At 37.9% G+C, this 25,904-nt stretch overlaps 1 protein-coding gene across 2 annotated transcripts in view; it reads left to right on the plus strand.

Moving 5' to 3' along the window:
- The window catches only part of DMD (dystrophin), a 1,878,371-nt gene that overhangs the window by 831,413 nt on the left and 1,021,054 nt on the right, over positions 1–25,904 (plus strand). For both annotated transcript variants that reach the window (XM_054566574.1, XM_054566573.1), the window contains exon 44: positions 17,396–17,543. In XM_054566574.1, the coding sequence (XP_054422549.1) occupies positions 17,396–17,543 (148 nt within the window). The remainder of the gene's footprint in view (positions 1–17,395; positions 17,544–25,904) is intronic.

Consider the following 25,904-nt stretch of genomic DNA (forward strand, 5'->3'; position numbering starts at 1 on the left):
AGACTAAAAATCAATATACATATTTTAAAAAGTTAAAGGACAAGTAATAGAATAGGAAAGTATTTGCCACACATCTAAAAAAAGGTTAATATTTGGGGTTTTTTTTTTTTAGGGAAAACATTTTACAAACATTTAATAAAAAAAATGGATAAAGAATACCAAAAAGTCATTTAAAGTTTTTTTAAAATAATAGAAATAGACAAGAAATACACAAAAACAGATTTAGTTTAAACAATAAGGTAACAATTAAAATAACACATCATTGTCACAATCAGATTAATAAGTATTAAAAATATTGGTAATATCAAGTATTGGTGACTGTGAAAGGAACTGGGTATTCATAGACTCTTTCTCTTCATCTTTTTAAAGTCCCTTTAGCATATTTTGCAATTCTGGTTTGGTGGAGGTGTGCTCTTTTAGCCTTCTTTTTCTGAGAAACTCCTTATTTCACCTTCCATTTTAACTGAGAGCCTTGCTGGGTAGAGCAGTCTTGGTTGCAGGCCTTTGCTTTTCACTGCTTGGAATATTTCTTGCCAGTCCCTTCTGGTTTGCAGTGTTTCTGTTGAGAAGTCAGCTGCTAGGAGTATTGGGGCTCCCTTATATGTTACTGCCTCTATCTCCCTTGCTGCCTTTAGAATTCTCTGTATTTGATATTTGCCATTTTAATGATGATGTGTCTTGGAAAGGGCCTCATTGGGTTCCTCTTGAATGGGACCCTCTGTGCTTCCTGGACTTGTGTGACTTTTTCTCTCCTCCAGTTAGGGAAGTTTTTTATCATTACTTTTTCAAACAGGTTCTCTATTCCTTGCTACTTTTCTTCTCCTTCTGGTATCCCTATTATATGGATATTAGTACATTTAAGGTTGTCCTGCATTTCCCTCAATGCCTCTTCATTCTTTTTGAGTCTATTTTTTCATTTTCTTGCTCTTTCTGGGAGCTTTTTTCTACCTTATCCTCCAGCTCACTCATTTCATAGTCCGCTTCATCTAGCCTAGCTTTTGATTCTTTCTACTGTGTTCTTCAATTCAGAAACAGCATTCTTTATTTCCTCTTGTCTCTTATTGATAGTTTCTATGTCCTTTTTCATGCTGAAATAGTTTTCAGTAAGTTCCTCGTAGTTTCCCTGCAGTTTTTTGTAATTTTCTCTGAGTTCTCTGAGCTCATTGAGCTTCCTTAGAACCATTATTTTGAACTCAATATCTGATAGTTTACTTGTCTCTATTTCATTTAGTTCTCTTTCTGGGGATTCCTCCTTTCCCTTCAACTGGGTGGTGTTCCCATTATTTGTGAGACTCTTCTCTTTTGCTTCTGCTTCTTACACTGATCTTTCTTGATTTCCTGACTTTGTGGTGTAAAATTCTATGGTAAGAGACCGCTGTTTTTCCTTTCAGAATCTGCCTTTGATGATTTCAGATGTTGACCGTGTCTGACCTTAGGCAGTCTGTTTAAGACTTCCAGGAATCTACTTCTTGTGGCTGTCTCCTTCAGCTGTTAATCTAGTCACTGTGCCCTCAGCAGGCTGACTTAGAAACACAACAGGGTGGGGCAGTGTCCACCCTGGGGGCATGGCTAATGGGTCCTCTCATGCTGTTGTCACTCAGAGGAGTGATCTGCCTGAACAAAATGGCTGCTGCCGCATGAGGGATGCCTCAGCACCGGGATCCCATCGGCTACTCTCTGCGTTCACTCCCCAAAGCTTCCTTCCCCCGTCTCTCCTTAGGTGTCTCTAGCCAACTCTGCCCCCCCACCTTTGCCAGAGACCAGGGCAAGGGGCTGCAAATAAAAATTTATGCTTTGGCCCTTTAGACGGCTCTTGGCATCTCCAGCCGCCTGTCTCTGGTGGAGAGCAGCCCTGCTGCTTTTTGCAGCTGGTTGTTGCCTGTGTACTTTTTGGGCTCTGATGCTGTAGGCTGGGGGTCTCCGCTTATGGTTTAGACCCCTCCCTTCTCAGGGGGATCCAACTGGCTGTTTCAATATCCTTCTGATGCTGCCACCTGTGGGTGCCCCACCCACCTTCTCAAGTCTCTACCACACTCCTTACCAGTCAGGCTGTGCTAAAGCTGATTCTTCTGTCTGTCTGAGGTTATAAGGCTCCTCTCTTGCCATTGTCCAGTTGTTTGTTTGAGGTGATTTCTCCACAATTAATTGTAATTCCAGATTGGTCCTGCGAGGAGGTCAGTGTGACTTCTACTCACTCCTCTGCTGTCTTGATTCTCCCCCAAAGATTCATTTGCTGCATATACAGCATAGGTCAAGAAAGGGTCCTGATCATTATAGTCGCTCAAGGACCTCAGCTTAGTGAGGCTCTAGTGTCCTCTCATTCCACCATTACAACAAGAAGTCTCAGGGTTCGCTAAAACAGGAAACACATGCATGGAACAGGGACTTATAATCACCACTATGCCCAAAAGGGGGCAGAGAATTATAAATATAGATGAGCAATTGTACTATCTAACAAGAATAGAGAGAAGACTCTCTCTAAAAGTAGAAATGAAAGAGGAGGCATTACAACTGATAGTACATAAAACCAAATATTTGTAAGAGACTACTATGAACAAATTGGACAACCTAGAAGAAATTACTAAATTCCTTGGAATGTACAACTTTCCAAGGCTGAATCATGAGACATAGAAAATCTGAACAGAACAATTACTAGTGTGAGGGTTGAATTAGTAATTCAAAACTTAGCATTTATACATGTTTAAAACAGAAAGACAACTAGTAATAACCTGTATTTCTTTTCATTACCCAATATGACTAAACCTGCCATTCAAGGATAAAATGCAATGTGTCCTCAAAGTCAAGAACAGTTATAGACAACTAATACTTTGTGGTTTCTTTCAGTCATGGATGTCTTTGGCCCTGCTGGTCAGTTGTTGAACCAGCCAGTGATGCTGTGGTCCAGGTCCATAGCTTGTGAGAAGCATGAACCTGCCAAACTGACAGTCATAGGGTTAGTGGGAAATATGAAATATAGGTTACATATATGGAAAATTTGTGCAGAGAATAGAACCAAAGAAATTGTTCCAGGAAGTGTATAAGAAATATCTGTATGTTCCCTCTCCAAGGATTTTGTCATTCATTATGTTACATAAATCTACAACTATTTAGTAATTTTGTTTGACAAGTTATTTTTGCAATAAACAATTTTAACAATAGTGAACTTAAAGGGGAAAAAAGCTTAGATCACAGAATATTCACAAACCTTAAAAATCTTGATCCAGTCTCTCTTTCCCACCTCTCATTTGGCCATTTCCTCCATCCTAGGGGTTCTTGAAAGGGTGGTCCCCACCTCAGCAGCATCAACATCACGTGAGAACTTCTTAGAAACAAAAATTATTGAACTGGTGTCCTGGGATTCTTAGGATATATTCCCAGAAGTGGAATTGTTGGGTCAATTAGAAGAATATATGTACCCTATGTTCATAGCAGAGTTCTTTACAATAGCCAAGATGTGGAGCCCAAATGCCCATCAGTAGATGGGTGGATAAAACAGCTGTGGTACATTTATACAATGGAATACTATTTGGCCATAAAAAAAAAGTAAATCTTACCTTTTGTCATAGCATGGGTGGACCTGGAGAATATTAAGCTAAATGAAATAAGCCAGTCAGAGAAAGACAAAGACCATATGATCTCACTTCCATGTGGAATCTAATGGACAAAATAAACTAACAGACAATAATAGAAACAGAGACAGGGATACATGGGACAGACTGACAGCTGTCAGAGGAGAGGTGGGAGGGAGGGGACTGGTTGAAAGAAGGTGATGGGATTAAGCAAAAAACAGACAGAACCCGTAGACCCAGACAACAGTGTGATGATAGCCAGAAGGAAGTGGGTGAGTGGGAGCTGGATGGAGGTGGGTAAGGGGGAAAGTGGGGACATCTGTAATAGTGTCAACAAGAAAAATTTTTTTAAAAGCAATTAAAGTTCTTGCTCTACAATATTAGAAACTCTGAAGGTGGAGCTCAGTAGTCTGTTTTAACAGCCCTCCAAGTGATGGATGTTAGTTTTAGACCTGCTAGGCTAAGCCTTCCCACATGCTGGCTCTGCTTCCTAAAAGGCCCTTCCTCTCTCTTCCATCTGAGGCACCTCCGCTCCCCTAGGTCGGCCCCCGGCTCCCGGGACGCCTTCCCAAACAACTTGCTCTCTCCTACTCCCGCAATCCTATAGGGTAGAATTAATCCACTCTCCCCTCTGCTGGCACTGTCTTTGTCTTCATTTGAATTCCCTCAAAAGTAGATCCTGAAGAAAGAAGTCCAGTCAAAGTAGGGTATTTGGGAGGTACAGGGACCATCTTTGGCAAGTGACACAGGGAACAGAAGGAAGCCAATAAACGATGCATCTTTGAGCCAGTTAACACTTTGTGTATCTGGAGCTTCCTCCCCGTGAGGAAACCCTGGGGTACAGTGTAAAAGACAGAGCTGAGAGTTGTCCCACTTGAGGGTGTCAGATGAGCTGGGGTATTTATACGTCAGCTCTCATCAGTCATCGGTGGAGAGCTGCTCCTGGAGCTGCTAGTTTCTAGTAGCCTGGCTTGCCGTACAGGTGGGCCGAGCTCTGCGGCCTGACCGAGTCCTCAGGCAAAGGAATCTAAGTGCTGGCACCTGGAAGTGGAGTCAGTGTGCTTTGCATGGAAAGGCAAGAGGTTGTGCACTGGGCAAGTTCAGCATATGGTGCATTTTCACAGCATACCCTCATGAGGATGCTCAGTGCAGCATTGAGCTGTGACTTTCTCACTGACAGGCACAGCATCTTTTCCACCTTTATACCCCCTGAATTTAACACACCGCCAGCCCCAATACTGAGCACTCAGTGTTTATTAAAGGAGTGAATTAATGGTTAAATAAAATGTGCAAATTCTATACTTCACACCCATTTATGAAGTATTTCTAGTGGGCTTTGGCCATTGGTATTTTGTTTCTTAGAGGTTCTATTTCTATACACATTTCATGTTTTTCTGTATTTAACTTTTTTTTTTTTTTACATTTTGCTTCTGCTCATTCCTCTCTCCACACAAGCTGTATTTCTTGCCTGAGAGCACAGCACAGACTGATGTTAATCAATCCGAGATGAGACACCTAAAATGATAGAAAAGAAGCCGCTCTAATTAAATAATAAACTACCCCTACAAGTTTAGACATGTGCCTTCAGGTGTAGGAAAGAAAAAGTTTAATGAATACAGTGGTTTTATGCCAAGAGTATTTCCCTCATGTACTTGTGTTTTAATAAAATGGAGTGTGAAGGAGCAAAAGGGGACTGCGTTTTGCGATGGTATTTATTCATAAAGTAGTAAATCAGATAGGATGAAAGTTTCCTTGAGTGACACTTGCTAGAGGGGCGTCACATTTTAGGTCAGTGAATTTGAGGGGAAGGCGTCTTACCTACATGGTGTCATGCTGCGCGTTGCCCGGTTCCTGCGGCTACATCCGAATGTCTGGGGGATCATAGACTCAAGTAAACGAGTATCGCATCCTAATAAGGGCTTCTGACATTTAACTCATTTATCCTGTCTTTGTCAGATATATGTAACCAGCAATCTGCCTTGAAATTAATTACTACTTATCTAATTTTATAAGAAAGCCCTTTGGATATGTTCCCTTTGACTTATGGGTGCAGCTCCAAGTAAAATAGGTCATGTCCACTGAAGATGGTTTCTGTTTTCTTTATGACTTACAACCTCTGATGGCCTAGATATTTTCTCCTTGCCATTTCTACTTGGAATGTTACTCTGGTGTCATTTCATCACTAATTCTCCATTAATTTCATTTGGTGCTTCTACATTTATTCTTTTTCTATGATACTATTTCTGCATGGTTAAAGGCCAGCCTATAACAGTAGAATGGGAATAGTTTTTCTTTCTTTGAAAATTATTTTAGAATTAATTGACAATTATAAAAGTCACTATTTAACAAAAAAATGCCACCTTTGAGATTAGTTCCAAACTAAAATAAAATGTAGTAAGCATTAGAAAAAAATAATAGCTTGTACATGTTCATTAATGTGGTAGATGGTAACTGTGAGGTGTGTATAGGCTCTTGTTAATTACAACTACCTTAATAGGAAAAGCAGCCTTGTGTAAGGGAACGGTGTACGTGCAGGTGTGTAAGAGAGATAATAGAATTGCTCACATAGAATAAAGCTAAGCGAAAAGTTAATTGTTTCTATTTTATTTTTATATTTGTGCTATTTTGCTCTCATAGCAAATATATTCTAATATACACAGTGTTCTTAATCCTTACTTTTAATCACAGTCCAAAGAAATGAGTCCTCATGTAAAAGATTACACTTTCATAAGCTAATCTCAAGTGGTGAATTTGAATTCCTGTAGCAGCCTATGGAAAAAATGAACATTTTGGCAACCTAAAGAAGCAAAATGTCATGCTTTTCTATTTTTAATATCTTACTTGTGTTTTAATAATACTTTTGAGAAGATAACTACCCCAAAATGTTTTTCTTGCCCTGAAGATCAAAATCTATCACCCTCTATTTTTAAATAAAATGTTTTTTTTTACCCTTATCATTATCCTTTAGCTTAGCAGCAAAAAATTGACATTAAATTTCTGGTAGCCAGGTCAAGTGTACTGTCTCTCCCTCATTCAGAAAGAAACAAGGAAAGTTTCTTGACTCCAAAGAAAGATATGACTCCATTTGCTGTAGTACTTTTGTTTTGCTCAGTTATAATCATTTTACACATACTGAAATACATGAGTTTTAAAAGACAAGAATACTAGATCTACCTGATGATACCAGCCTACTGTTCTGTGTGAAGATAGATAAATAGAAAGACAGACACACAGATAGATCTGGATATTATGATTATTGTTATTGCCAGCATTACTTGAGTACTACTATGTGCTTAGAATCTTTGCCTTATTATTCCGACTTTTTATAACAACACTGTGAAGCAGATATTACGTCTACTTCACAAATGAGAATTCTGAAATAAGCAAATTAAATTACAAAGCACTATATAGCAACAAAGCAGAATTTCAAACGCATGTCCACCTGTTTTCACATTTCAAATGCTGCACAACCTCCATGTTTTATGACCTGCTTTTAAATCAAAAAGTATATCTTCATTTTTAAAGACGACAGTTTGGGATTTCTAACCTACATAACATTTCCTTTCAAAAAGTGCAATGATTCAAAATGGACACCAATTGTACATATTAAACTTAAGTTCATTTTGAATCTGTAAAAATTAAGCTCAAGAGTATTGACCAGTACCTGTTACAGAAGGTGAAAACGGCGATTCAACATTGTTTCTAGCCTTAGAGACCATTCACTGTAGTTTGGGTGTACTGACACCAATATAAGTTAGAATGGAATAAATTCTTTAAAGCAGGACAAAGGAGTATTAGGGAAGTTCGGAGAGGGGGTGAATTATTTCTAGTTGGGAGCATCAGAACGGTTCTCAAAGAGGAAGTTATATCTGGACATAAAGTTTTGAAGAAATAACATTTGAAGGCAAAAAATAATAGGAACAAAACAAGAAGAAAACAAGATGAAGAACCATCAAGGATGTTCCTGCACAAACAAGAGAAATTCCATTTAATTCATCCTGATGTAGCTATAAAGAAGAGATGTTAGTTTGAGAAAATGAGGCTTGAAAAGGATGTTAGGTCATGTATTAATTTGTTTTCTTTTTTAATATAAGATGTATGATGCTCAGATATATAGGACTGGGACTGAACAGCAACAGCATGCTTTATGCCCAAGAAGACAGTATGTTATAGAAGTATGATTTCTTGTCTTCCATGATATAATATGCTACTTACTGATCCTAATGATGCTAAAAATAAAACCGTATACACTATAAACTAGTTGCATTCAAATCTAGTGTTGCCTTGCATTCCTGCTTAGAAATGTACAAGTTGCTAAGCCTCCCAAATTCTCAGTTTTCTCGTCTGCAAAATTAACATAATAATAGTACCTACCCTAAGGTGTTGTTGAAAATTTTAGTATTGTGTTGACTCTTAAGTACGTAGTAGAGTGCTTAGCACATATTGATGGCTTTTTACTTTTGTTCCTGCTTTTGCTACTATTTCTAGGTAAAAGTTTCTACATCAATGACGTATGTTTTATGTTTGAATGAAGAGAGAGACATCCTTATTTCAAATATCTCCTGGAGCCAACAAATTAAAGATAAGATTTAGAAGTTACCGACAAATAAAGATTTAGAAGCTATGATGTCAAGCACTGTATTATCTTTACTTGGACTATATACTAGAAGATATGCAAATTAGGACTAAATATATAAGATGCTCACATTTTGTAAAGGATATCCATGAATATATCAAGTCCACAGAAGGAATGCTACCTAAAACTTTTTAAGAAATTCAAATTATGTAATTTAGACTGCTGAATCAGTGTAGTTAATTTGCCTAAAACATCCTACTATGTAAGGTAACATTATAGCTCACTAATAGCAAACTATTTTTGCTACTTTGGGTATTTTTATAGGGTGCTAATTGTGCCAAATCAAGACATTGAAATTGCATAATTTTTAGGTTAATATTAGCATAAACCTACATTGTTTTTTTTTTCAGAAGCAGTGCAGGAATAGCAAACCCTGAATATTTTTCCAACATGACAGAACTGTCAAATATTACACCCTTTACACAGTCATTGGCCTGTTGGGACTTTGGATTGTGGCAAGGATGTTTAGAAAAGAGAAGGACAGAGGAGATTTGTGGAATACCAGAGACAGGAGAAATATCAGAGACACTCTTGTTTTTCTTTTTATAATTAGCTACTGAAATAATCAAATGTCAAGAGTGGGTCAGAATATACATCCCTACCTGTGTGACTGCTTAGAAATTTATCTCAGGGATGTTTATGGTGTCTCTCTCTAAGCCAAAATAATATGCTTGATGTGTGTGGATAAACACATAGATACATATACACCTATAAATACATATACACATCTTTTTATGTATTATACATTTTTGTGTATATATTACGTGCGTGTATATACAGGGGTGGGGCAAAAGAAAGGTTACAGTTGTGAGTATGCAAAACACAGTTTATTCTCATTTATTAATTATTATATGATTTATTTGTATTACAACTATAAACCTACTTTTGCCTACCCCTATATATATTTGCAGGCGTGTTTGTGTGTACTTAGAGTTCAAAAAGTCCTCATTTATTTAAGATGACTTAAGCTTATTGATGGGCCTTTCCTAGTTTAACCTCTTCCTCCACAGATCTGCCTACTCATGGAAAAGAGAGGCTACTATTAACACAATACCCATTTTAGATCCCATGCAGACATGCATTAATGAGAGACCAGCAAAATTTAAAAAAAAATACTTTAGACATCTATAGAATTTTAAGATTTCCTTTGGATTGTTATGGAAGTTTTAAGATATTCAGTGTTTTAAACTGTAGGTTATACCTGTGAACTATGTGAATGTTGGTGTTGGAATCAAAAAGAAAGGCCGGCAGCGTAGACATAGGTTAGAGGGTGGTCAAACAATGCCGATAAGGAGAGAAGAATTGGAATGTGACAAAGGAAAAGGCATTGGAGATTTCAAGGGAGGCCCTGGTAGTGAGGTTAGAAGGCAGAGGCCATATTAAGAGTTGTTTCTGATTTAGAATTCATGGGATATAGAGGCAAACAGGTATAGAGAAAAGAAAAGGAGGAGTAAAGGATGACCTCAGAGAGATTTCTAGCTTGGCAATCATTAGCTAAAATTACAAGTAAAGACTTAGAGGAGAAAATAAGAAAGTTAAAATGCCATGTTTGAGGTTCACATAGACTGTTCCAGTGAGAATAGAGCTAAGGTAAGGGTCTGGGGCTTTGTGCTAATCAGTTTATAGATGAAGGGTAGGTAAAGTGCAACCCGTAGGCCAAACCTGACCCAACACTTGTTTTTGTTAAATAAAGTTTATTGAGACCCAGCCAAATCCATTTGCTTATGTTCAGTTTATGGCTGATTTTGAGATATAATGGCAGAGTTGAGTAGTTGGAACAAAGACTGCATGGCCAAAAAAGCCTAAAATATTTATCGTCAAGATAAAGTTTGCCAGCCCCTGCTGTAGATGGTATTTGAACCTTGAAGAGTGAAGGAGATTGTATAGGAGAATATACAGCCAGAAAATCCAAGAGGTTCACCTGTAGCATGTAAGCGAACTAGTTACTTAGGTATTTTATGACAGCAAAATGCTCCTGTATCCTTTAGGTGTGGCAATAGCCCCTCTGATTGGAAGGAGCTTATGTTAAGTGTTGATGTTGGCGATCCAGTTCAAATGAAGTCTGTCCTTTCTGCTTGCTCTTATGGAACTAAATGAAAAGTTATTATGAGAAACAAGGGAAACAAGATGTGTAGAAATTTAGCAGTGGAGAGAAGGAAGAAAGGCATGAAAATGACTTCCTAAACTCAATTATTATAAGCACTGTGAGGAACTTAAAATCAAAGTACCACTCCAACTGGTTTGAAGCCTGAGAATCAGACTCGCAGCCTAGAGAGGATTAAGGCTAAAATAAACAGGTTGTTATGAGATAAAATGCCAATCCAGAGCTGCAAAAGTGCTAGCAAGGACATAGTGACAAAGAACATGTATGAATGACCCATGGACATGGACGACAGTGTGAGAATTGCCTGTGGGAGCCGGGGGTGGGGGTGGGATGGGCAGAAGAGGGCAAAGGGGGGAAAACTGGGACAGCTGTAATAGAATAACAATAAAAATGATTAAAATTAAGACACCTTCTATACAAAAGCAAGCAATAAAACTGAATGAGGAAGGTATCACCGTATACCACTGCATTTGTTTATTTCTTTGCCTAACTCTAATTATAAAATACATCTAATTATTTCTTTGCCTAACTTTAAATACAATTTTAAAATTCTGTATTTATGATAAGAGTGTACTGGCGGAGTTGAAGGGTGTGGAAGGCGAGACACAGACTTCACACACTTGTTTCTGTGACATCATTTTGTTCTGCTTGCGTTCTTTCCCTTCGAAATTAAAATAGAATATCCTGCTTACAAAATAATAAATATACACCTCCTTTCCTGTGCTCTACACAAAAGTAAAATCCAGGGGAATTACTCATTTAAATTGGTAAAAGGAAATTAATAAAACATACAACAATATATAGGAGAGTATGTCAATAAATGTTGGGTAAAGGAAGACTTCTTAAATATATGTATAAAGCATTCATACATTAAAATAATAAACCAGACCATATTGTATATTAATAACTTCCATACACAAAGACGACGTTGAGAGACTGAAAGTGAAAGCCACAGGGTGGGAAAAGATATTTGGAATACACATATAATGTGATGAAGTGGGCGCGTCCATAATTATGAGGAGTCCCTACCAATCTTTAAGAAAAAAATAGTCTGACTGAAAGCTGGGAAAAGTTCTTGAAAAGTGGGAAGGGGCACAAAGCGGGCTGGCTTGTTGGCTGTTGGCAATGTTTAATATCTTGATCTGGATGGTGTTTCTAGAATGATCACTTTGTAGTAAATAAAAAACGTATTTTATGTTTCACAATAACCCTGTCTAAGACTGTTGTCCTCGCAAAATAAGAAATTTACAGGGCCAATAAACAGAATTTGCTAGCTCCATTAGTAGTCAGGGGGTTGCAAATGAAAACTAAAATAAGATATCACCATATAGCAACCAGAATGCTTAAAATGTGAAAGTGTGACAGTAGGAAGTCGTGCTGAGAATATGTAGCAATTGGAATTCTCAGACATTGCTACTTGGATTGTAAATTGTAAATAGGAGTGTAAACTTTCATGCACTACTCCTGCCTAAGAGTGCAAACCATGTGGCACCATTTAGTAATATGAAAGATGTGAGTATCCTATGACTTATTAGTTTCACTCCTAGGTATACACTCTACAGAAATGCTGTGCACGCATTCCAGAAGACAGGTATAGGAATGTCTATAGCAGCATTATAATAGCTGTAAACTAAAACAACCTCAATACTTATTATCAGCCAAAATAATCACATGATTGAATGTTATACAGCAATGAATATACAACACATGGACTAATCTTAAAACTATAATATTGAGCAAATGAACCTTCACGCAAAAGGATACATATTATATGGTTCCGTTTATCAAACATTCAAAAACATTCAACAGCTGAACTCTAGCGTTAGGAATACATATTTATTTTTGTTGTTGTTGTGTTTCTCCTATCTTCAGTATTAAAATGGCTCCACAAAAATTCACCAATTTTGATGTTTTTAAGTATATTTTATTGATTATGCTATAACAGTTGTCGCAAGATTTCTCCTTTGTCCCCTGTCCCCAATACCCCCTTCCCTCCAGCAACGCCCCCCGACCTTAGTTCTTGTCCATGGGTTGTACATATCAGTTCTTTGGCTTCTCCATTTCCCATACTGTTCTTAACCTCCCCCTGTCGATTTTGTATCTACCAATTTGTACTTCTTATTCCCTGTACCTTTTCCCCCATTCTCCCCCCTCCACGGATAACCCTCCATATGATCTTCATTTCCGTGATTCTGTACCTGTTCTAGTTGTTTGCTTAGTTTGTTTTTGTTAGAAATGCATATTTAAGTTACAAAGCTCTAAGGGAATGATTACCAAGAAAGCCAGGAGAAGGATATATGGGGGGCAGGCAGGCGGGACTAGTGATTGGGACTGCTGAATTATTTTTTTAAATTTCCTGGCTCGAGTTATGGTCACAATGTATACATTTTTCTGTATTTCACTGGGTTTAACAATAAAAGGTGTTTTAACAATAAACAAATGATGTATATAACACAGAGTTAGGCATGGGCAGCCATGGATTCTGTGCTGAAGTAATGATTCAGCTTCTGTAGGCAGGCTAATGACATTGTCTACTCAATGACTTTAAATCCTGAAATTAGAGATAAAATCATTTCTTAAATGTCCAGTGGAGACCAGAGAGACACTGGCATGGCTTGGATTCCATATCAGTGACAGGATTTACCTTTGAACACCTAAGCCAAATAGAGGCAGAGTAATAATAAAAACGACTCGTATTCGTTGAATACCACCAGCCGCTGTTCTAAGACATTTAGACACATTCATTCATGTAACTCTCACAAATAACCTAAGGGGGCAGGTGCTACTTTTATAATCGCTCTTCAGAGAAGTCACTTGCTTACCCAATGCTACACAGTACATGGTGGAGCCAGGATTCCAACCGAGGCGAGGCGGTCTGACTCTGCGCTCTACCTGCCAGAGGAGGCGAGGACAGGGCTTCCGGTCCAAACCCGTGTCCTGTGTCCGGGGAGTGGCAGTAGTGAGGCCGGTGGACAGCCGGAGTGGAGTCGAATTGCGCCTACGTGGGTCTGGGCTCCGTATATTTATCAGGCATGAGAGCAGAGACAATCCGGGCTGTGTTTTAGGAGCACGAGGTAGGAGGGGTAGGAGAGAGAAGTGAGGAGAGCCAAGCCATGGGAGAGCTCCTTGGAGGAGTCGGATTCTGTAGAAAATATTTGACACCTGCTAGTACGCTCAGGTTTTATGACATAACTTTATTCCTAAGGAAGTGGGGTCCGGGGTGGGAGTGGAGGAGAGCAAGGTACTACGGTGTGACGCAGATGCCTGATTTCACTTCCATTTACCGACAGTTTGGACCCTGAGACTTTAGCCAAGATCCCTTCCACTTACCACATCAGAATGAAACGTGGGAGGAGACAACCAGCAGCCCAGTGCTGAGTTAGCAGACCTACATACAAAGCCACAATGGATGTGTTGGAGGGCTACTAGGGTGTTATTTATTTAAATCTATTTTATGGAATTGAGCACCACCTTAATTGCCTGAAAGTGTTAAAGAATGTCCCAAAGTACCTAAATTACTCCCTAAATGTAATTTATGCCCAAGAATAATCTGACTAACTTGATTTAGAACAGCAGGAAATAAGTTATGCTGCACATAAATGGAGCAGCAGTGTAATTTTAAATACTGCTTGCATAGTGAATGAGAATTTTAATATTTGCAAAATTTTAAAATCACTTGATTTATTATCCATATGTTTATACTGATATTTTTTGTCCTTTATTTAGTTGAGTCTACATTTCTTCTTATTGCCAGGGGGAAAAAAAAAAAGGCAGCAATTCTTTTGCCTGAGAAACAATATAGAGGGTAAAACTTACATTGATTTCCCTGAATTTTATTTTGAGTGTCTCTATGTGTTTTTAATTGGTGCTGCCTTTTTCCCCGAACATTTGTACAGTCTGATTAATGCTGTGAGGATTTTATGGATCTTAGTTACTGATTAGAGATTAAATTTACAAATGTAACATTGTAAAACTAGCAAAAATTTTATTCATTTGGAATTTTCATTGCTGGGAAAGAGTTTAAGTTTATAAGGCATCGTGATAAAAAATGAAATTTTACATAGTAAATTTATGAATAGACAGACTTTGCTGTTAATGCATATTAAACACTAAAAAGTGTATTTAAAATTTTTATGTGGTGCTTGAAATGGAGTTTAAAATATTATTACTCCCATTAAATGCCATTATGTGCAAAAGTGCATGTTTTTACTCTGTAATATTTTGTTTGACTAGAGGTACTCATTTTAACATTAATTTAATAATAAAATTAGATCAGCTTTTCAGTTTTCCAACACTTACAGCTGTAGTCTCTATTGAATACTCTGTATTTAGATATTGACAAAGTGACAGTAGTTCAGATTTTGTCATTAAGTATGCAAGGGTTTGGATTGTAAATATAGGGGAGAAGGCGCAAAAGCAAAGGCGGGCTTTTCAGGAACATGGGAGCAAAGTGCAAACTCACAGAGTCCTGAGGCGGTGGCAGGGCATGGGGAACGCAGGCAGCCCTCTGCTGGCAGGTCCACCCCTCCTCATTATTGTGGACCTGGAACAAGTATGTAAATAGCAAACCCCTGGCCCTCGGCCTGTTTCCCTTCCCTTCCTCCCTCCAGCTCTGTCTTGCAGAGCTATGTGAACCGTGATCAATTGTACGGACCTGCATGGATTTCCTTTCCTTCGGGACTTGAGAAGAGAGGTAACCTGCGAAGAGGAAGAGGGGCTTGGGTGCGAGGAGGCTCTGTGGAACCTGGGGGCAGATGGTAATTGCCAGTGTGGTGAATGGTGGAGGGGGATGTGTCTCGCAGCGGCCTGCAAGGGAGAGAGAGCGGATATTTACAGCACACATGCTGGAGAAGCGATCGCCTCCCAGTAGCTGAAAGAGTTGGCAATACGAACAATGCCGGTGATTGGGTAAGAAAAGAAGCAAAGTAAGGAAGGGACCGCTGCGAAGGTGGAATGGTAAATTGTGACCAAGTGACGACTTCTCTGTGCTCCGTCCGGTCACCTTCTGCCTGTTTCTCAAACTATGGTAGCCGAGCAGAGCGAGGTGGTAGCTAGCTGTTAGTATGTGAGATGGCCTTTTCAAATTATTTTTAAATCACTGTATTCTTCAAAATATCAAAGTATGAGATGCCCATTGTGGGAAACTTGACAACAGAAAAACATGTAATGAAAATGAAAATCAATGATAGTCTCATTAAGATGGAACAGTGCCAATGATGCATCATTGTTTTGTAGATTCTTATTTAACAATGCTTTTTAGTCCAATGATACGAGTACCTGTGAGACATATACAATGCACAATTTTTTTAAGGGAATAAATTCTTAAGATGTATTTGTAAGTCATATACTGGGTATTAGCATGGAAAACATATAATAATGGAATTATTATTAAACATGTAATATATTTGTAAGATCATTTTGTGGCTGATGGTTATATGATATTTGACCAGCTCTCGGATACCATTAATTATTAAAGGCAGAATTCTTATTTTTCAGCTATCTGTAGTTAGAGACTATTTCTTCTGGTTACCATTGGCTGCCTTTATTTATGCTGCCAAGATACTGTCTGTTTTAAATATTTTTGTTTGGTGGCTTGTCTTTTTGTTTTAAATATTTTTAAAATAACAAATATAGTTAGTAATTAAATGCAATGTCTGACAGAATGCAACGTACATGGAGATGTGTAATTAAATATTTGAAAGATAATAAAAAAGAAAAATAAGAAAAAAAAATTACTACAACTCTGTCACTACATTGTTTAACTGGTAGGGTGAGAAATCATCTTAAAAAAAAAAGCAAATCCCGTCAAAGACCATGTAAGGTGGTAAGAGGCACCATTGAAACCAGAGGGGTCTAAGTTAGAATCCCCTCTCTGCCATTTGTACCTATTTATCTTTTGGCAGGTAACTCACCCTCTTATTTTTCTCCATGGGAAAATAGGGATAATAATTGCTATGGTGCAGGGGGTGTTGTAGGAGTCGATGAAATAAGGCACGTAAAAGCACAGAACCCAGAGCCTGGCTCATAGTAACTGTGTAATAAATGTGAATTTCATTCCCTTCCCAGGAAAACAGTAGGGAGTTGTGGCATTAAGTTCTAAAATTATTTAAAATTCCTAAGTGGATGTAGAGAACTCAGAAGATGTTTAAAACTATAATCCACTGTGCCTCACGCGGAGCACTCAAAGAACTTTGACAGACTCCTGCACTCTGAGGCAGCCCCAGAGCCAGGCGTGTTCAGAATGACTTTTGGTCTAGTGTTAGCCAACATGTGTTTGGACAGGCTTCTGGAGATCCAGTAGATCATAACCCCAGAAGACTGTAAAACTTAGTTTATACTATTTCTTTCACTTTGATTGTATATCACAATCACCTGGGTGCTTTTAAGACTGCCAATATCAGTATCTCACCTCCAAAAATGCTGATTTAACGGGTCTAGAGTGGGGCCTGGAATCAATTGTATTGTGACTGTCTTTTTAACCCTCGAGATGATTCTGATGTGCAACTGTCTTAAGGTAAATGTAAAGCCCAACTAATGTCATGCAAGGTCCTTCAGCATTTCAATTTAAAATGTTAGTGGGTACAATAAAACGATAAGGATAAAGGGATATAGCACCCATCCCCTGTTTTACACTAGTTTGTCAGTTAGTTGGCTGATTGCTTATACCTGAACCTAGAATATGTTACATCCATCATCCTGGATGCTTGAGACTCCTAATGAATAGAGTCTTTTGGATCAAAAGTAATATTGAAGTTGATAGACTTTATGAGATCATTTAATTTCCATCCATTTGATATGGAATAGCTTTAAAATAATTTATTAGACGTTACTCTATTTTTAAACGCCTAGAATTATAAAAATAAACATGCTCACAGGGAAGAGAATGTTAATACTCCAAAACAGTTGCCTTTATCTTTGTTTCAATCAAGAAATGTATGGAGCTTTAAAGGGAAAAAGCACAGCCTTTTATTTTAATGTGTCCTTCCTATTTAATATTATTGTCAATGTAATTAAACATATGTTATGCCTTATAATTTGTTTTATATAATTTATTTCTTTTTCTCGATCCATATTTTTAACCTCTAGGCGATTTGACAGATCTGTTGAAAAATGGCGACGGTTTCATTATGATATGAAGGTGTTTAATCAATGGCTAACAGAAGCTGAACAGTTTCTCAAGAAGACACAAATACCTGAGAATTGGGAACATGCCAAATACAAATGGTATCTTAAGGTAGGATATTGAGATCTCTTTTTTTGCAAACTTATCTTTACCACAGTATCACAACTGCTTCACTTCTTTCCATTCAGGTTATGAAGGATGATGGAAATATATAATTTCTGACTTTGGTTGTCATCACTACACAAAGTGGAACATTACCATAATGATGATGTTGTTGGGAGACTGTGCTGTGGATTTTTATGGACAGGATGCGAGTTAGCTTAGACATAACTGGTTTATCTAATGAAAGTGTAATTGAATCTGTGGTACACGGAAGCATCTTCCAGCAGAGTGTCCTGTGGCTTTAGGGCAGTTTGTGTTTTTAAGTTGGATCCTGTCCAAGAGAAGAACTTATGGTATATTTAGCAATAATGTAGTTGCTAGAAATATCCATCATGATAAAATTACAGTTCTGTTTCCCTAAGGACAATTTGTGGTGATGTAGCAATATTTCCATATATTCTATTGACAAAATGCCTTCTCAGATAGTCCAGAGGCCAAAACAATGCAGAGTTAATTGGAGGTACTTATTGACTTTTTATGGTTTATGTTAATAGAAAGGCAACATATGGATTGTAACCAGTGTATAGTTTAAGTTCAACTTGCTGTGTCTTTTGAGTATGCAGATAAAGATAAGTTGGATTGTAGAGATTATAATTTATATTATAAACTATACAGTTTGCGTATAAAAATATTGTGTTTCTTACACTAAGTCTTAAGTATTTTTGTAACTTTTTAAACTCGGATTTCATGTAGCAGTGCTCAATCAAGTAGATTTGAATTGTGGCCAATTTTTAATGCCAGAAAATGCTGATCAAGACAGATGAAAGCAAAGAAGAAGGTAATTTATTAAATAGTTCCGACACCTTAACATGCTGGATTCATAAAAAGCAGTATCATATTCAACTCTACAATTCTCCATTCTCAATTTTTTTCATAGAAAATATGCATTTTGATATTAAGAAAGTAAACATTCAACCACCTATGTACAATATATGTAAACTATGTAAACGTAGGAAATGAATAATTTCAAAATCTTGTGTAATTATGTGTATGCGAATCACACTTATACACACATCAGCACTCGCAGTAGAAGTTAGAAGAAATTCAGGATTTCGAATCTGCCATCATGTAGAAAATACATTTGTAATAGCACTAAAGTAAATTTTGAACTAATGCAACATCACTAGGGACCTAGCTTAAAGGCAGAAATATGTGTCATATAAGGTTTTCCCCGGGGAGATGATAAATCTCTCGCCATTTCCAAAGATGTGGCACAAACTAGTTGCTTTTCTATGTATTTTTGTACATATTTCAGGTTGGCATTCTTGGGAAGCCCACTCTAAAATGGAGATTAGCATACAGGAGGTTTATTAGGGAGTGTGGTTGGGAGTGGAGCAACTGGTTTATGATATTCCGTGGTAGAGTTTTCATCATATGTCCTGTTCTTGAGGTCTGTTAAGCTTCTTGGATCTGTGGGTTTGTAGGTTCCATTAAATGTAGAAATTTTAAGGCATTTAAAAAAAATATGTTTCTGTCCCCTATCCCTTAAGCTGTCCCACTACTCACTGGTATTCTGTTCTTTTTTATTTTCAGTCTTTTAAAGAATTCATTTCACACAATTTCTATTGTAAAATTGACATATCTAGTTTTTTTTGCAATATCTAATCTGTGGTTAATCACATCTAGTGTATATTTTTAAGCTCAGACATTGTTTTGTATGAGTCAACACATTGGTGAAGTGAGGTTTCGTTTTTTTACACCTTCCATGTCTCTATTCAATGTGTCAATCTCTGCTCTTCCTTCTTGAAGATATGAAATACAGTTGTAATGCCGCATTAGCATCTCATAGAAGTTTACAAGATTGACTAACAGGTTAGAAGCCACATTCAGAAAGTATGGGTTGAAATCCCAGCTCCTTTAGCTCAGTGGCTGTGGAATGCTGGGGAAACTGTCTTAAGTCTCTCCACATCTCTGCTTTCTGTTCTCTTAAGTAAGAATAAAAATAAGGTATGCATAAAGCGCTTAGAACTGCATTTTCCATGAAATAATTACTCATTAAATGTAAGATATTATAACTAATCACACTTCATAAGTGATTAGCCTGTATGTATGAAAACAAAAAAAAAAAAGTTATTCACTGAACTACTGTCCCCAAACATCTGAAATGGAGATTGAACAACCTAGAAGTTTCATTAAACTTTATTTTTATGAATTATGACATTGTATCAAAGTATAGCTCTTGGAATAAGAATTGAGGAAAATTCCAATTCAGCCAAACACATCCTCCTCAGATAGCTGACACTTCTGCCTACTCGTTTTAGAACTAACAAGAATAAATGTTAATGGGAGTTTTTGAAGAGAATGCTGAGCACCATGAAAGTTATGAAAAATAATGTTAACTCGTATACTGACAGAGTGAATTGGTGTGCTAGCAGATACCTTGAGAGAAAACAGAAATATTATAACAGCCCCTAATGTTTAGCTCTACATGTTCTTCGAGACTAGAAAGAAATAAGTTTTAGAATATGGGCTATTTTTAATGGGGTTCAAAACTCTTTTTTTTTACACCGTTCTAGGTTATTTTAAAAAAGATTTTATTAATGTATTTTTAGCAAAAGGGTAAGGGAGCGAGAAAGAGAGAGAGAAAAACATTGATGAGCAAGAGAAGCAACAATCAATTTCCTCTCATGCGCCCCCCACCAGGGACCTGGCCAGCAACCCAAGCGTGTGCCCTGACCAGGAATCCAGCCCACAATGTTTCATTTCGCGAGATGACGCTCAACCAATTGAGCCATGCCGGTCAGGGCAGGGGTTCAAAATTCTTGAATTTAATAGTAGAAGCCATAAAAATCACCATTAGTTTGATATTTTAAAAAGTAAACTATTCTTGCTATTAATGGAAAGGGAACCTGTTGATATTATAGGTTAATGCCGCTTTGTGAATCATGTTAAAAATTAACAACTTAAGAATGTTGCCATGAGCAGGAATGAGTCCTTACAATCTTAAGAAATTCCATTTGATATTAACCTTCAGAAGTAAACAAAGTGGGATTCTTTAGATGAAACTTTTTAGGCTTTCAATCAAGGAATGTTCTGCTAACATAGGGAGTGAAATAGCAATGCGTTATCTTGAGAGGAGTTATCTGCTGTTTTTAGGCAAAATGTCTCTTTAATATTAGATGAATTAGTTTCCTGCTTTATCTTTCCACGTTACTGTGTTTTCCTTCTCCAAAATATACACTATGTGGTGGATGTGCATTATATTTTTATATATCACTGTAAATAACTTTAATTTAAAACTGTTTGCTTTGTGCCATAATAATAAATCTTTTATTTCTTTTTTCATTTTTTTAAATTGTTCACAGTTGTCTCCATTTTCCCGCCACCACTTTCCACTGCCCCCCCCCCCCGCCCCTGCCTCTCACCTTCAATCCTTCCCCACTTTGGCTTTGTCCACGGGTCCTTTATACACGTTCCTTGATAACACTTCCTCTTCTTTCCCACATTAACCCCCTCCCCCTTCCCCTCTGGTTACTGTCAGTTTGTTCTTTATTTCAATGTCACTGGTTCTATTTTGCTCGCTTGTTTGTTTTGCTGATTCGGTTCCACTTATAGGTGAGATTATATGCTATGTGTCTTTCGCCCCCTGGCTTATTTCGCTTAGCATAATGCTCTCCAGTTCCATCCATGCTGTCGTGAAAGGTAGCAGTTCTTTCTGCTATGTAGTATTCCATTGTGTAAATGTACCATAGTTTTTTGACCCACTCATTTACTGTTGGGAACCTAGGTGCTTCCAATACTTGCCTATTGTAAATTGTGCTGCTATGAACATTGGGGTGCATAGGTTCTTTTGAATTGGTGTTTCTGGATTCTTAGGGTAGAATCCCAGCAGTGGAATTGCTGGGTCAAAAGGCTGTTCCATTGTTAGCTCTTTGAGGAAATTCCAAACTGTTTCCCACTGTGGCTATGCCAGTTTGCATTCCCACCAACAGTGTACTAGGGTTCCCTTTTCTCCACAACCTCACCAGCACTTCTTTTTTGTTAATCTATTTATGATGGCCATTCTGACCTGTGTGAAGTGGCATCTCGCTGTGGTTTTAATTTGCATTTCTCTAATGGCTAGTGATGCTGAGCATCCTTTCATATGTCTCTGGGCCCTGGGTATGTCCCCCTTGGAGAAGTGTCTGTTCGGGTCATTGTGATTGAAAATACTTAAAGCAACATGGATTAATTTTGCCATCAAATCTCCAAAAACTTGTAGTTTAAATTTATGTTCTAGTTCAGCAAAATACACTTTTCCTCTTCTCAAACAGGAAACTGCATGGAAAATGGAAAATAACATATAAACTGTGGGAGTTATAGCATGAGAATATTACTGTGCTCTTTTAGAGGAGGAAATAAATGGAGACAAAAGCCCTGGTGTCTGGATTTGGGGAGAAGGCATAGGAGAGTCTAAGGGTGTCAAAGACATTTTTAGTCAATCTTCAGCCCTGCCTTACTTTGGCTATTTGTGATCAGGAAAATTCTAAAGCTCTTTGTTTTTTATTTCCGTTTAACTGTTTTTTAAATATTTTATTTTTTAGAAAGAAGGGAAGGGAGGGAGAAAGAGAGGGAGAGAAATGTCAATGTATGGTTGCTTCTCGTGCGCCCCCTCCTGGGGACCTGGCCTGCAAGTCAGGCATGTGCCCTGGCTTGGAATCAAACTTGCAACCCTTTGGTTCACAGGCTGGTACTCAGTCCACTGAGCCACACAAGCCACGGCTAAAGTACTTTATAAAGGAGCCAGTTCTTACAAGTTTAGATTCACAGAGCGCTTTGATTGCAGTTGGGTAACTTCTGCCCAAAAGTTTGAGAGAAGCGAGTCTGCGAAAAGGCTCTTACTGGGAATACCCAGGATTTCGAATTCTTCTCAACCTGCTTCTGAGCTTGTAGCCCAGAAAGCCCTCAAATAGCAGGTGCCATTTTTGAAAAACCACTGGCTTGCCCCCAGATGAAGTGTGCTGAATGGATGCACGCAGGTCCCTGATACTATCAGCTACAGAGGGTGAGTTTTTGTGTTCTGGTTTGGATATATGTTAATGCCTCATCGGTCCTCTCCTCCTTCAAAGGACTCTATGGCAGGTGACTGACTTGGACTTAACATGGAGGAAATCTAAGGCTAGCAAAAGGCATATGGTGTAAAAGACCAAATTGAATACAAATATGTTTTCTATACAGTCAGTCTTTAGAGTGCTGATTTCACCAGCTGGCTGGTGAGTTGGACAGCTCCTTAACAGCCACACTGCTGGTACTCAAATGCTAATAGAAACGTTGATGGAAAAATCACTTGAGTAAACATTTCTGCCATCTGCTGTCCTTCGTTGGGACCCCAGTGTTAAGAATAATTTGTGCTATTGCTGGCCATTTATATTTCCCCAGCAGTAATAAAATTTCATAAGATTTCATTTGGTGGTCACAAAGCTATCCTGGTTTCCGTAACCAGAAGACGTACACTCACAGAAGGGAATCAGCGTGAAAATTTACTGCTGAGAGAATTTGTCTCTAGTCACTTGCTTTAGGGTTATAGCCATGTATGAATATGGGAATACATCTTAAAGTGAGTTTTTCAACGTTATTAGCTGGCAGTAGCATGAGAATTCAGTCTCTTAATACGGTTAAACAGTTGGGCACTACGTTCTTTCATAAATATTGTTAGCCTTTTATTGCTGCTTAGAAACTCCTCTACAACTTCTTGGTTCTTATGAATCTTTTTAGGAGTAGCAAATAGCAGATTTATTGGGAGTTTAGCACAGTGTGGAAATTCAGACAGGAGCCCTAAATTGTTGCCCATCAAATGCGTCTTTCATAGAATAAATGCATTAAAATAATTGGATAATTTCAATGGTTTGTTCTTTATGTTCTGTTGTCCAGAGTGGCGTGTTTAAGGAGGTGACAGATTGCCATACAGTATTGAAAAGAAGCAAGAACCAAAATGATAACTGGCTGTAACAACCACACCAGTAAAGAATTGCTGCGAATGCATGAAAAACATACCATTCCTAAGGGACCCCCTTTCTTAGAGTAAGAAATTATCAGGAGAGGAAGAATCTACAAAAAGAGTGAAGCAATTACAAATACCAAATTGAAAAGTGCTCACATCAACATAGAAGCAATATGAAGCAGAAATTATTAGTCAATGAAACACAAGGCTCATGTTAATACAGAGCGTTTTCATGAAGTACAATATATTGTAAAGAGGAAATTTTAGCCACATTGATCTTGCTTCTTCTCGCATACCTTTTACTATTTCTCTGAACACTTGCTCCTACCATTCAACTTCCTTTTTCCTTTGCCTGAGGGTCTACCCTATCCCTGTCCTTATCCTGCGTCTCGGCCCCCTCCTTCTCAGGGTATTTGTTCTCTATTTATTATGTGTCTGTGCTCTCCTGTTACCTTCTTAGACATGGCTTTTGTAACCCCTCCTGTCTTAAAGATCTCCCTCTCTACCTCCCTGTCTCCTTCTCTCTCTCTCTCTCTCTCTCTCTCTCTCTCTCTCACACACACACACACACACACACACATACAGATACACACACAATTTTCATTTTTTTCTCTCCAAATGACCCAGACTTACACTCTTCATAACACTGTAAAATGCTGAAATTGTAATACATGTTTGCACGTGTATTATCTAATATGCGCTATCTATGTGTCCCACTAAAATGTCAACCTTGCAGGGACCTTGTCTTGGTCACCAGTATATCCTCAATACATAGAATAATCTCTTCATATATAGAACATAGAACCCTCATTATAATGGATCATTTAATAAATGAGTTATGTTTTCATGATAGTATTCCCTTAGACAAAGTATCTCCACACTTGTCATTGCTTACATTTTTACCCCATCTCATTTCCCTTTTACTCAGCTGGCCTGTCCTCTTCACTGTACACAGTATTCGAAATTTGCATATTTGCTGGCTTCATTCTCTTATCCTTTGAGTGTATCAGAAATACCAGAGTCTGTTCAACAGACATTTATTGTGAGCCTACTGTGTGCGAGGAAGGCCCTTTGCTTGCTCCTAGAGACAGAGTTGGCAAAGAGCTCCCTTTCTCTGAATAAGCTCAGAGCCTCATAGAAGCACCTGAAAATATGTAAACACTCCAGAAAAGTCCTGGAAAGGAAATGGGAGTATTTTTTCTATAGGAGTTATTTGTGTCCCCTAGATCTTCTTGACGCTCCTCCATTGCACATCAACTGCGGGGAAAAAAGCGACTTTGGGAACTAGGAAAGAGCAATACTGTGAAAGGCAGCATAAGGAAAGAACTAGCTATGAACAAGTCATACACAAAGAGTGGGAAAATGTTCTGAAATAAGGTGTAAATTTGGAATGATGTTAAAACTGACAAATTGTAGTACAAGAGGACTGTTCACAGCTGAGACGGTTCAAGATGTACTATTCATCAAGCTGAAAAGGAATCATCTCTTCAGAAGAATGGCAAATCTTCCTACTATGTAACCAAATTATAGGTATAAGCCAGAGACTGGGATTGTTTGCACGTATGATCGTTAACCAAGTTGAACATTATTGCTCTTTTGTGAGGCTCTGACTGACAGAAGTTTACTGGCAATGGATTTGTATTAAGACATTCTGATCAAAACGACTAAGGAGGAAAGATTCAGGGCCATGGGTAACTTAAAAACAAACAAACAGTAGATCTCTCTGATATTAATAAATATCTCTGTTGTGCTATATTTCCAGTTGAGGCTCTATTGGTTCACTATTACTTTTTATTTGTCAATAAGTAATTTTAGTATAACTTTATAGTCCTTTGGGTTTCAGTCCCCTCCTTGTCTTAGATTCGGCCATTCATTTTATATAACCATACCCCTTTTGAAGATTTCAGAGAAACTGAAACAACGGAATTTAGGACTTCTCATGGAACATGGAGCTTTTTTTTTTTTTATTAGTTTTAAGTATCTCACCTATAATAACCATCAGAGTTCTGGCAATGAAGTGAAATGAATTTTAATATGATACATAGTACATACTGATCCTATAAATATTAAATTCTTTAGGACAGCAAATGTATGGGGCCAAATCCTGCCAACCACCTGTGTTTTTGTATGTAAAGTTGTATGGGAACTCAAACACACATATTTTACACATCCTCTATGGCTTCTCTCTTGCTAAGAAGTAGTTAAGGCAAACACTTCACCACCTGCAAAGCCCCACATCTTAACAATGTAGCTCTTAACAGAAAAAGTTGGCTAACTCTTACTTCAGAAGATAGCTTAATAAAAAAAAGTTACAATAAAAATGCAAGTGCCCTTTTTATCCTCTCTTTAAACATTCTTTGTTACTTGATGTAACCGAGAGATAGCCTGGG

Source organism: Pteronotus mesoamericanus, unplaced genomic scaffold, assembly GCF_021234165.1.
Source record: "Pteronotus mesoamericanus isolate MK-2021 breed Mesoamerican mustached bat unplaced genomic scaffold, CSHL_Meso_final contig_173, whole genome shotgun sequence".
In the NCBI taxonomy this organism is placed as follows: domain Eukaryota; kingdom Metazoa; phylum Chordata; class Mammalia; order Chiroptera; family Mormoopidae; genus Pteronotus; species Pteronotus mesoamericanus.